This window comes from Hyalella azteca, unplaced genomic scaffold, assembly GCF_000764305.2.
Source record: "Hyalella azteca isolate HAZT.00-mixed unplaced genomic scaffold, Hazt_2.0.2 contig17731, whole genome shotgun sequence".
Classification (NCBI taxonomy): Eukaryota; Metazoa; Arthropoda; class Malacostraca; order Amphipoda; family Hyalellidae; genus Hyalella; species Hyalella azteca.
In genome coordinates this window covers 47,558-60,023 of record NW_025947505.1, presented here as the reverse complement: position 1 = coordinate 60,023, position 12,466 = coordinate 47,558, and the positions used below count along the sequence as shown (strand labels likewise).

The window sequence follows — 12,466 nt, the reverse complement described above, 5'->3', positions numbered from 1 at the left end:
CTCAATGTATGAATTTTAGATGCACAAAATGTAGAAAAAATTCAGCGTGAGCTACATTTAGTGGCTAAATCTTTCATTTAAACTTTGCTGAAGAGGAAAATACAATTTATTTTTGACTTCTTATCATCAAAAATATCTATTTTCAACTGTACTTCACATTTAAATATTTTCGGCTTCTTTGTTTGTATAATATAATGGAGCAGTAATCCCTGTTCAATATAACGGCATCGCATTTCATTCAAAAACAGAATCAACTGTTTGTTTTCTGTCTTCCATTGAGAGCGTGATATAATTATTTCAATTATTTAAGTGTGATGTAACCTGATACGCTGCTTATTTCAAAGTGAAGAGATTACCTTGAGGTCCTTGAGTGGTCTGAGAGCTCTGACGTAGCGCAGTCTGACCTTGTTTAGGCACGCAGGCATCTAGACCTTGAAGTGATCTTGCGCTGCGCAGAGTTTCGAATTCTTTTTAAGTGAGTTTTATGGGAAACAAGATTCAAGTGCCTCTTCAAAGTTAACGGCAGTCATTACTGGTGGCATGACCAGATCATTCTTACGTTATAGCTGTGGCATCTGGCTGCATTTTGGATTTAATTTTATTTTAATTGTTTTTTTATTTGGAATTAGGTTTTCATTAATATGATCCAATCTTGTTATATTATTTAATAAATGTTACCATACAATACCATAATCGTTAAGAAATATTCTGTACGCAAAACTCGCAAACAAGCTGGCGTATGTAAGCCAGTTATGATTTTTTATAAAAAATTCTCCTAACCTATTGATTCAGCCCTCAAAACAGGTTCTAAAGCAAACGCTGTTGATTATGGACGTGGAACTCGCATGATCCTACATCTTAAGACGTATTCTCCAAGAATTTTTTAGACATTTTTTCGGAGTCACAGTGATGACTAGTAATAATGATAATAATTGTGATAACGAGTTACACCTTCATATATAAATGACTGTATTCCTAACATACAATCTCGTTATGTCAATACAACTCGCACGGGCATGGTTTATCGTATGTCTGGGTGAGTAGTCTTGATTCAAATCTTACGCATGCAGTCAAACCAACGCACAACCTACAGGCAACGCTGTACTGAACAATTTTACAATCAACATGGAGAAAATTTTAAAGCCAAATTATGCTGATGTCACTTCACTATCAGGAAAATTAGGTTTCTAGCGGCAACCTCTATCCTTTTCTAAAATCCTTTTAAATATTCTTTAGGAATTAGATTGTATGAAGGTTGAAAGAAACTCGGATACACACCTGGTACAGTCCGAAATACAAGCGCGTCTCTTATTGTGTAAACGGGAGGCGTTGTAAGACGCATAACTATCGTTAAAGAATCCCCTCACTCTTTGCATTGGTTCTCCCGAGAATGTGCCATTCATGGAAGCTTTCTTCCGTCCCTAGGCTGTTACATGCATGAAAGCTTTCTTCCGTTCCTAGGCTGTTACATGTAAGGAAGCTTTTTTCCGTCCCTAGGCTGTTACATGTATGGAAGCTTTCTTCCGTCCCTAGGCTGTTACATGTATGGAAGCTTTCTTCCGTCCCTAGGCTGTTACATGCATGGAAGCTTTCTTCCGTCCCTAGAATGTTACATGTATGGAAGCTTTCTTCCGTCCCTAGAATGTTACATGTATGCGATATCTCTGTCTTGATACTGGATTGGCAGAACTTCTCAGGCTCAGCAATTGTCATTAATCAATTTTCTAATATGGGGTTTCCAGAATTTGTATAGAGATTCAAAGGAAATGTGGCGTGAGTTACGGATTTCTTTGTGTTTTGAGATATTTATCTAAAACAAATTCAGACTGAGCGATCAACTTCGAATAAATCGGTCTCAAAGTTTTTATCTACTTTGGGGTGCAGATATCAGAATGTGAAAGAAAACGCGTTTAAAATATATATTTTTTAATTGTTCTCTCGACGCTAGTCTTAATGAACATGAGAATTTTGTCGAAGGGTTTTCAGATGTGGGATGTTTTCACGAGAGAAAAGATATTCAGAAGGAAAGGTTTTCCGAGACAGAGCAGAAACAAAAATTGGGAATACAATTCATTTATCGTTTCGTTTGGTACATGAACAAATTTTGAGGCAATCTTGATGACGTTTACGTCAGGATGCTACTACGAATATCAGATATATCTTCTGGGATCTGCACATAGGCTCATGTCATACCACCTTCGCGTCAACTAAACACGCTGTTGAACAGAGGCTGTTCAACAGTTTGATTGGTTAAACAGAGATTGATTAATGGCTGTTGAACAGAGCCCATCAAGTGTGGTTTCGCTACATTTCCTTTCAAACTATGTAAATTATTTAAGGAATTCTCCAATGATCAAAAAGCAAATTGATAAATCAGTTATAATTCAAATAATTTTGTGACACTCGAACACTAACATTGCATAAACAAGTATATGCACGTAATCGTGGAATAGTTATAATTTACAAATACAAATTATAATTGAATCGCTATAATTTACAAATACAAATTATAATAAAATAGTTATAATTTTAAACGTTTTGTGACACTCGAACACCTATATTGTACAAACAAGTATAAGCGCGCAATTGTTTGCTCACACTATGGTTTAAATTATTGAAACTGTTCATATCTCGTTTTTAATCAACCAAGTTTGTTCCAAACATTCTTCAAATAAATATTATATTTAATTATTGTGACGAATAAAACGCTGGAAGCTCAAGTAATATATTAATACATAATATTCAGTCGCTGCAAACATCGTACAAAATTTATTTGTACTTCTGAACGCTCTCAACACAAACCCTGAACATAAATCAATGTAATAAATATCAATTCTTCTATTCTCGCACTTAGTACAATAAATTTCGTGAATGAAACCAATAAAAAACATAAATTAAAAAATGGACGCCGAAGATATGAATCCAAAACAAACAATGCGAAATTGTAAAATGAATAGATCCAGAAAATTGATCAAAAAAATTGTCAGTTGGAAGCGAAAATTTTGAAAGCAACAACAGAATTAACGACCTAATTTATTCTAGAAAACAATTTGAATTTCGAGAAAAGCACGTATGAACTCGCATTTAAAAGATAAAAATTTCCCAGGATAAAACTAGAAGAATGTACAGAAATTATGACACGATGTACACGGCCTATGTACAGTCTCACACCACGCACTGTAAAACAGATAGAAATCATGATATAACTTAGGGTATTATCTACAGATAATATAATATGGTACAAATGTCTGTCTTTTAAAGATTGCGGGGCGGCATTATCAAATGTCTTTTAAATTAAAGCCTGAAATAAAACCCGATGAAATGCACACTTTTTCTGTTGATCGGTTACGGATAATATTTAGTAGGACCAGAATTGCATTTGAATGTAAAAATGAATTTTAATGAAAACGTAGCGGAAATCTGTCGGTTGGCATCATAAAACGTCTGGGAATCTGTCGGTTGGCATCATAAAATGCTATTATTTAACTCCAAAAATTCAATAACGCGGGACTTTTTATTCAATGCAAACCGATAGAATCATCTGACAGTTCAATGTAAAATTACGCGGAAATTTAAATTTTTACACATAAACGAGCATAAGGCAGCAAGGATTCTCTGCTGTAAGGATTTTTGAAATATTTTTAAAATGGGTCAACTCAATCCAGTCTCGCCAGTCCCAATCCTCTTCCAAAGTTACCCTGAGAGCACGAAAGGCAAGGCACTGAACAACCCGCCCTGTTCTGAGTTCTTAATGCGACAGACTAACTGACGACTATAAAAAATAAACTTATTTCGTGCTCCATAACTCCTTAGATAATTAAATTATTAAATTTTAACTGCTAGTGTTAAATGATAGTGTTAGTGTTCATGTTAGTGATATGAGGCAAATAGTGTGGACTTGTGGCAGGAAATTCAAAGTGTTCTGCGAGAATTATGGCATCTCCAAGAGATGTCTTGTTTGAAACCCGGACTGCTCCAGTTTTATATACCAACTCCATATTTTATGACACATTTGAATAATAGCTATGATACCTTCACTTTTAGCAGCAGGTCAGTTCAAATTTTCAAAGACAAATAAAATATTATTACAATAATATTCATGACTGTTATGAACCATTAACTTCAATTATCTGTATAATTAAATGAAAATCGCAACTACAGTTGCAACTCTCGTATACATAAACGCTAGCAGCTAGATTAACATTAGGATGCCGCTTATGCACTAATATTGGTTACATTCAACGTAGATTTACAAGATTCAACCTCAGCAGCGTCAGGATGATGTTCACTGTCATTATCGCCTCTGCTGGCAACACAATCGTCCGCCTTTTCTCGCTCAATTTTGTCGTCAAGGCTGAATTCACTTCCAGGGACCTCACCATCATAAGACGCTTGATTAAAAAACGCCGATGGATTCTCTGCTTGATTCGTACTGGCATCCGCTCGAGCCATTGAATTTTCGGAGGATTCCAGCCTAGAATCATCCTTCTTCCTAATTTTCTCCGGTGAAACAACACAGGAATTGTCTAGTGCCAAAGGCTTTTTATAATTCTCGGTTTCATCCATATTGGTTGAACCAGCATCGTCGGTAGCAATCCCTGAATACTCGGACGGTTTTAATTTTACTGCATCGTCATTTTTTACTGAGCGTGTCGCAGAAATGCTAAGGTGACTCTCATCCACCGTTTGCAGAGGTAGAACTTCAAGAATTTGATCACAAACTTCAAGAGGTGGTGGAGACTTTGGAGGTGACGGAGGAACTGAATCAGGAGGAGTGTCGGGAGCCGAGTCAGACCGGATCTTACTAGGATACCTGCATGGATCCTTTGAATTGCAGTCGTCTTCTAAACTTGGAGAAGGAGTTTTGGGTGGGGTAGCAGGCCTCGAGTCGCCACGACCAGGAAATTGTGACACATTTTCGAGACTCAGAGACGCACGAGTAGATAAATCTAGTGACTTTCGGGGAGGTTTTGCCGGCATGCCAAGGCTATTTCTTTTAGGATAAATTTCACTGATATTTCGAACAGACTCATTGAGACAGCCATGTTCTACGTCGGTCATAGGTGCATCTGTAGAGGTGTTATTCATACAATTCATTGTCTCATCTCGATGATAAATATCGGGATTTTCACTGCTCAATTTGTCAGATTTCCGGTCAGACTCATTTTCGTCGCTCTTTGAAATGGAACCACCGTTGGTCGCTTTTTCGTCTGTTTTGGAATTTGTTTTCTTCGGCGTCCTAGAGTCTATTGTCTTTTCCAAGGGTAAGCTCTTGGGTTTCGTTGAAATCGATGTTGAATTAGTCTCCAAAGTCGTGGGAGTGAAACCGTTATCGTTAGGGTTGGGCAGTTCACGAAGCTCACTCATCGACGCCGTGTGAGATGATAGCGGAGTATCCGAAGACGATTGAGAAATTCTCTCTTTGTCGCCTAGAGCGACTGGGCTGGCGGTTGCAGTTGTGGTGGCAGTTGTGCTGGTGGACGTTGAAGACCGACGAGTTGAAGGTAAGAGTTCACGTAGAGGTTTTCCCCCGCATTTTTCCCATGCAGCAGAAATGAGCTCAGCGGCGTAGCTGCGACTCTCTTTGGGTAGGATGACTAAGATGAGGAACACACCCAAGCCTCTTAGAGCGTTGACGGCTGTAGGGATGTACCAAAGAGACTGGTGCCATTGATCGCCTCGCGATAATCCATAACCCATCACCGTAAATCCAATCACTTCCAACGTCACGGTTACGGCTGACCACAAGGCCAGGCAAACAGCCTCCAACCACCTGTTGAAGATATTATGTTGTACATAGAATCCTTTAATTCAGAAGGCATGGAACAAATGGTAAACTATCGGAAAATATCGTGGGTACCTATGAAAATTCTCAAATTTTTATAGAACGTTTGATTGTTTTTTTTTTTTTTTTAAATTATTCAGCATGATAAATTGAATGCGCAAATCCCCGTACGCTCATCGAAAAATATTTAAAATCAACCAATTAGCTAACTAATCATATTTACCGAAACAATATTGAAATTAATTTTACGGTACAGTAAACCTAAGAGCTAACGATACGTCATGTAGAGGCATTATAATATGTAAAAAAATAAATTCATTTACAGTTTCAGAGTTTCCATTTTGCTGTACAGTAAATTTAAGAGCTAACGCTACGTCATATAGAGGCATAATAATCTGTAAAAATTAAATTCATTTACAGTTTCAGAGTTTCTCTGGAGCTGAGCCCGAAGCGTGCGATGGACGAGTTGCTGCCCTTGGTGCTGGAGTACGCGGGGCCTAGCGCCCGCCGCTGCAGGTCGGGAGCCGAGATGTCCCCCTCCAGGGTGCCGTTCTTGCCGTTACCGGAGCCTCCTGCACAACATTATCCCAGCCTATGTTATATATTCTCGGCTTCATTTAATTTTATATGTTAATGTTTTTGTTCAGGGGCCATACTTTCAAAATTCGCTAAGTGAACGTAATACTTACGCTCTATTTTCTTCTCTATGATTGGTGGATTTTGCTTGAAAGGCCGTCAATGATTGGCTATTGAACTTACGATCTCTTAACTTTTTTTGAATGTATAGGCCCAGATCATTGGCATTTCCAATATACTGATATTTATCGTCACATAGCGGACAAAAATTACTGAAGTGAACTCTTTATACTTGGACTGAAAATTTATACAGCTGACACCGTCCTCAATATTGTACCATATAATAATAAAAAAAAATTTACGGCAAAATTATTTTTTAAAAAGATAAACAATAGAAGCAGAAATTCAACATTTCACAACCATTGATATGATAAGATTACATTTAAATCTAGTCATTTAAGAGTCAGAATACCTCTGAAGAGCTTGATGACAATAATGCAATATTCCTTACGTTTAGACACCTTTAGGGAACTTGAGAGCATATAATCTTTCTGATTCGTTGATTTATGACGCATTAAATTAGTGGAACAATTTACACAACATTTTCTTCAATGAAACTGTGTGCTAACTATTACCAGAAGAAGCGTGACGCTTGTGGTGATGCTTGGCGCCGAGCTCAAGTCTACGCAGACGCATAAGGCGGATGCGTCGACCAGCCCATAACGTCACCAGATTCACCACCAACGTCGCAAATATCGGCATGTACAAGTACAGCATGTAGGCGTCCGGGTCTGTAATAAATATCAAGTTTATATGATGATGGGGAAGAACTCGCGTGTTCGTGGCGTCGATCTTATCTGGTCTATATTTAAGCAAGTCGGTCGGTTCGCATTTTGGCCAATCGGAAGCCTTTCTTAGTCTCAGGGTCGAATTTTGGCCAATTTTGTCGAGTAACCCTATCAAACTGGGCTATCCAGCCAAACTAAGTTGCCCTGCTATATGGAGTCACGTTGATACCTAGATACCCTGCCGCGGGATACACAATTATAGTAACTGCGTTACCGTGCAATGCCTAGTCAGGATGGTAGTTCGAATTAACTCCAAACTGGGTTGCTATTCTGCACTGAGTTGTGTTGATACCTCGGGTTACCCTGCCTAGCTGGATTTGGGTTTTGGGCTGGGATAAACTAAAACATCTTGTAATCCCTGATACTCGGCATTACCCATCAGCACTTTGCGTTACCCTCCTTTGCCGTGTTTCCTTACCACGTAAGCTCCCAACCAACTCCGGGCTAACATACACGATAATTATAAAACAAATTGAGTACGACTGAAAAACAATAAAATTCCACTTAGTGATATCTTTATATTAGTCAGTAACTAATAACACTATCAATTAAATAACCAAAATCGATTAAAAATATGAAAAATAAATATCATTGACACTAGTAATCAATCTCAGCATTTTCCTTGCTTAAAAATATTTTAATTTGCAGATATTCTAAGAGTTTATTCTGTCAACAAATTGCCATGAAGTCAAGTAATAAAGATCACCTGAAAAGAAGCACTTGAATTTTCCAATCCTGGGCAGTATGGCACTGCATGACAAGTTGTCGCTGTGAGCATCCAGGCTCATGGCAACGAACGTGATAGCAGCGGGGATACCCCACGCCCAGCAGCAGTGGAGGGCATAACGAGCCCAGCCTGTCACTCCGTACCTCCTGAACAAACAATATTATAAATGCCTGAACATACCCACGCCCAGCAGCAGTGGACCGCGTAACGTGCCCAGCCTGTCACTCCGTACCTCCTGAACAAACAATATTATAGAAGCCTGAACATACCCCACGCCCAGCAGCAGTGGAGGGCGTAACGAGCCCAGCCTGTCACTCCGTACCTCCTGAACAAACAATATTATAAATGCCTGAACATACCCCACGCCCAGCAGCAGTGGACGGCGTAACGAGCCCAGCCTGTCACTCCGTACCTCCTGAAGACACGCATTGTCGGTACGTTCGACTCAAAGTAGCAAAAAGTAACGTGCAGTAATTTTATTCCTGACGATGCCCAACACTGACGAAGGTGTTGAACTTCTCAAATTCAACTGAGAAGAGATCACGTTCTTCAGTGATAGGTTGTACAGCGTTTAGATATTGACCATTGAAAAAAAACTAAATCTGTCCCTTAGTTAGGAAAAAATTTACCGCGCTTCAAAATAACTTTAAATTGCAAAATAACTCTTAAGTTAGTGACGGTATTATAGGGTGACAGGATACCTACATGTTATAGTATTAACCAGCAATGGCATTTTGCAAATGAATTCCAATTTAAGACGAGGAGATCATCTAATATGAGCTAGTATATACGTACCTAGTCTTGCTTTATATCATCATTGAAAAATGAATTATTTAGAGCTAATTATGCTGTGCATAAATAATTAAGGAGTAGATTACGTTCATGTCAAAATATTTAACTTGTAACTTAGGACTTGATCATCGCTGCCAGTGTCTCCTCAACTCACATGATGATGAGCAACGACTCGATGCAGAGGGCTGTGTTCCAGTGGAAGCCGGCGAGGATGAAGAACATTAAAAATCCACCTGCAACAAACCAGATTAATTCACTTTCATCAGAGTTCTCGAAAATAATTTGATTTCTGACTGAAAATTTAGAAAGTGGGCATACAATTTCTAGAGTATAAGACTCACCATAAATTCGAACAGTTTGTCTCTTATTTCATCAGATTAGATTTTGATAAAATCTGTTATAATGAAAATCTGAAAAAACTTTTTGAATGGATGCAATGGTTACGTATATGGCAAATATCCTGACGCTGAACCGGACGGTGAGACCTTATTGTTCATGGCAGGACGCAAGTAGAATATTATTTGTGCATTAGAGTGTACCTCCGTATTTCTTGCTAGTCCACGGAGCGATTACAATTATTTGTGCTTGGACTATTCCAGTGTACATATGTATTCCTTGTTAGTAAACGTGGCGGTTACAATTACTTTTGCCTTGAGTGTACATCCGAATTTCTTGCTAGTCCACATCGTAAGCAAAAAGGCAGATTGGAAACATACAATCACGAATTAGAAAAAAAAATATGCGCGACGAATAACCAGAAAAGAAAGAAGGGGAGGCTGACTGAGTTGATAGAGAAGGTTCAGGCGGGATAAACGAATAACTTATACAACAGAAAAACAAATCGGGATGATAAGGTAAATGAAAAAATAATTAATAATCGACAGTCAGAGTTAATACGAAAGTAAAAGTGTAAGCTCACCCGTAGCCTTGCAGAGGGACGAACGTTCGTGTGCATCCAGCCCACTGGCCGCAGCAAAAACGAAGAAGCTGAGCAGCATCGCGACCACGTAGGTAATGTGAGTGCGCGGCGCCAGTAGGTCCGTCTGAACAGAAAAACATTCGTAATCCGGATGAAACTTACACCAAGCATCAGCGCGATTAGGAAGAGAATAAAGATGAATTACAGATCTTGAAATGATAAATCTGCCTTGAGAGAATCACAATTGATGGGTGTCATGAGGTAGAGAATGAAATAATTCAAAGATTTTACAATGAAATATTTGCCATGAGATAAACAATTCGAAGATGTCATGTGATTACAAGAATTGAAGAGAAAGCGATTTGAATGGAAATGAGGCAGGCAACGTTTACGAATTAAAATTAGAAAATTCGTTGCCATGACTAGAATATAAAAATTGCCAGAGTAATTCAAGAGAATTATGATATGAAATTTGAAAATTAAAATGAATACGAGGATTGTGATCTTGATAAATTTAAAATATTTAGATTTTGATCTAAACTGTTGAATGAAAATATCCTTCACACCTGGAGTTAATCACGAGACAGAAAATAAAAGAATTACAACTTATTGTAAAAAACGAAGATATTCACGTATTGAAGAAAATATGAAGCGCAAAATGTGATCAGCCTAATATCTCAATTGTTTTTGAGATCTGTAATAGTAAATATAACACAGTCATATATATTATTTATTCAACATATGTATTTTCTCCGAGCTGTTCGATGTCATAAACATCTTTCAGTGAGCTTATAAGCAACGTTCGTTGTGAAAACAGTGACCGATAGAAGTATCATAGTTTTTGGTATATAGTTGCACCACATGAGAAAAATTTTACAATGCCGACCCTGTGTGATAGTTTGCAGCAAAAATATTGGTTGAGGTACAGCATTCATGTTCTTGACGAACGTTTATTAATAATAATAATATGGTAAGACTGAGATCGTTTGCGCCAACTCTTACCTGGGATTCGTGCTGGACGAAGCCTTTTGCTTGAAGGGCGACCAGGAAGATGAGGGTGAGAATGAGGGCGATACAGGAAAGCGAAAGCAGCACAAGCAGAGCAGGCTGTTGCTCCACCTCGAGCAGATCAAGAACATCGTCAGGCTCGAGGCAAACTACGGCCAAAGGTTTGGCTTCCCGTTTTCCATCCCATTCATAGTCAAAACAATAATCTTTGAGGCTCACAGTACTTTCTCTCTCGACACAATGTCCATTCATTCGCACGATGAGTAGACTCAAGTTCGCGGAAAGTCTGACGTGTTCCTTGGTGTTGTTCTCGAAGTAGTAAGTTGAATACTTTCCTGAAGAACAACTGGGGAAACCAGTGTAGCCGAGTTGGGTTTCGTTATCGGCTCCAGGAACTGGCACTTCCCAATCGGGGATTCCTTCTGCCCCAGTCTGGCATGTGCGGTTCACGTGGGAGAAATGTTGGTCTCTTGCGCAACATTTACCAACCGTCTTACTCCGGAAAGAAGAAAGAGGAAGCTGCAGTTCACCATTGAGTTCATGAACACAAGTGACAGCTGAAGGAGAAGCCGCGTTAGTCACAGGATCAACAAGGTCGTCAAGGCAGTAATTGTGAATGGCTAATTCTCCCTGAGGTGCCTCGACGGCCAATAGACCAACTCGACTGATCCACCATGTGGCCACATGCTTAATGTCTCTCCTGAGCATCATCATGGTGCATGTGGTATTGCGAGGTACTGGGAAGCCCACCCTCACCGACATGGTATTCTGTAGATGAGTGAGATAAGCGGACGGAGGACTCGAAGACCTGATACATCCTCGGCCACTTAGCAGCGCTTGATCCCGAGGACAACATTTGTGAACGGCGGGTATACCCGACCCGCGGCCTAAGAAACGATTAGCTCCATTGGCAGTGGTGCCAGAGTTTGGGAGCCCTACGAGGAATAAAGTTAACAGCAGCGAAACTCTGCTTCTGACCATCTTTGTCTCTCAGTAACTCATGTTGGGGGCGCCTCGTCCACCAGAAGATTTTGTCTCCAGTCGAAGTCACGGAGAATAGAACGTATCCAGGAAGACGCAACTGTTACAACCATATCTTAGTTTCATTCTAAGAGAATAACACACATTTTAATTTGCACATGATTTAATATAAGTAAAAGTTTGTACGATAAATTTTTAATTTATAACTAATAAGGCGAACCGTCGACCGCCATCTGAAACATAAAATAAGATGATTAAAACATCTGGAACACCGTACTGAGATGATAAAAAAAAATCTAATACAGTACTAAGATGATTAACATAGTTTGAACTACACTGACGCCGTATAATGCACTGCACCGAAGCCGTGTGATGCACTACACTGACGCCATGTGATGCACTACACTGACGCCGTGTGATGCACTACACTGACGACGTATGATGCACTACACTGACGCCGTGTGATGCACTACACTGACGCCGTGTGATGCACTACACTGACGCCGTGTGATGCACTACACTGACGCCGTGTGATGCACTACACTGACACCGAATGATGCACTACACTGACGCCGTGTGATGCACTACACTGACGCCGTGTGATGCACTACACTGACACCGAATGATGCACTACACTGACGCCGTATGATGCACTACACTGACGCCGTGGGATGCACTACACTGACGCCGTGTGATGCACTACACTAACGCCGTATGATGCACTACACTGACACCGTGTTATGCACTACACTAACGCCGTATGATGCACTACACTGACGCTGGCGCCTTGAAATGCAATTAAACTTTGAGTAATTATCACTCCAAATTAA

The 12,466-nt window shown here is 39.5% G+C and overlaps 1 protein-coding gene across 1 annotated transcript; it reads right to left on the bottom strand.

The window, feature by feature from the left end:
- Positions 1-1,909: 1,909 nt before the first annotated feature.
- On the bottom strand, positions 1,910-11,864 carry LOC108667208. The gene is made up of 7 exons (XM_018154203.2): positions 10,650-11,864; positions 9,648-9,771; positions 8,883-8,961; positions 7,916-8,082; positions 6,997-7,152; positions 6,204-6,357; positions 1,910-5,773 (listed from the first exon to the last, which is right to left on the bottom strand). Exons 1-7 carry the CDS (start codon positions 11,634-11,636, stop codon positions 4,216-4,218), a joined length of 3,225 nt encoding a protein of 1,074 aa, XP_018009692.1. The 5' UTR covers positions 11,637-11,864; the 3' UTR covers positions 1,910-4,215.
- Positions 11,865-12,466: the final 602 nt, after the last annotated feature.

Excerpts from the sequence above, each read along its gene's own strand:
- LOC108667208 (XM_018154203.2), bottom strand. The coding sequence starts at position 11,636 with ATGGTCAGAAGCAGAGTTTCGCTGCTGTTAACTTTATTCCTCGTAGGG. Across the intron at positions 7,153-7,915 it reads ATTCAAGTGCTTCTTTTCAG|ACCCGGACGCCTACATGCTG; the intron begins GTGATCTTTATT and ends TATTTATTACAG. Across the intron at positions 6,358-6,996 it reads CAAGCGTCACGCTTCTTCTG|GAGGCTCCGGTAACGGCAAG; the intron begins GTAATAGTTAGC and ends AATGTTGTGCAG.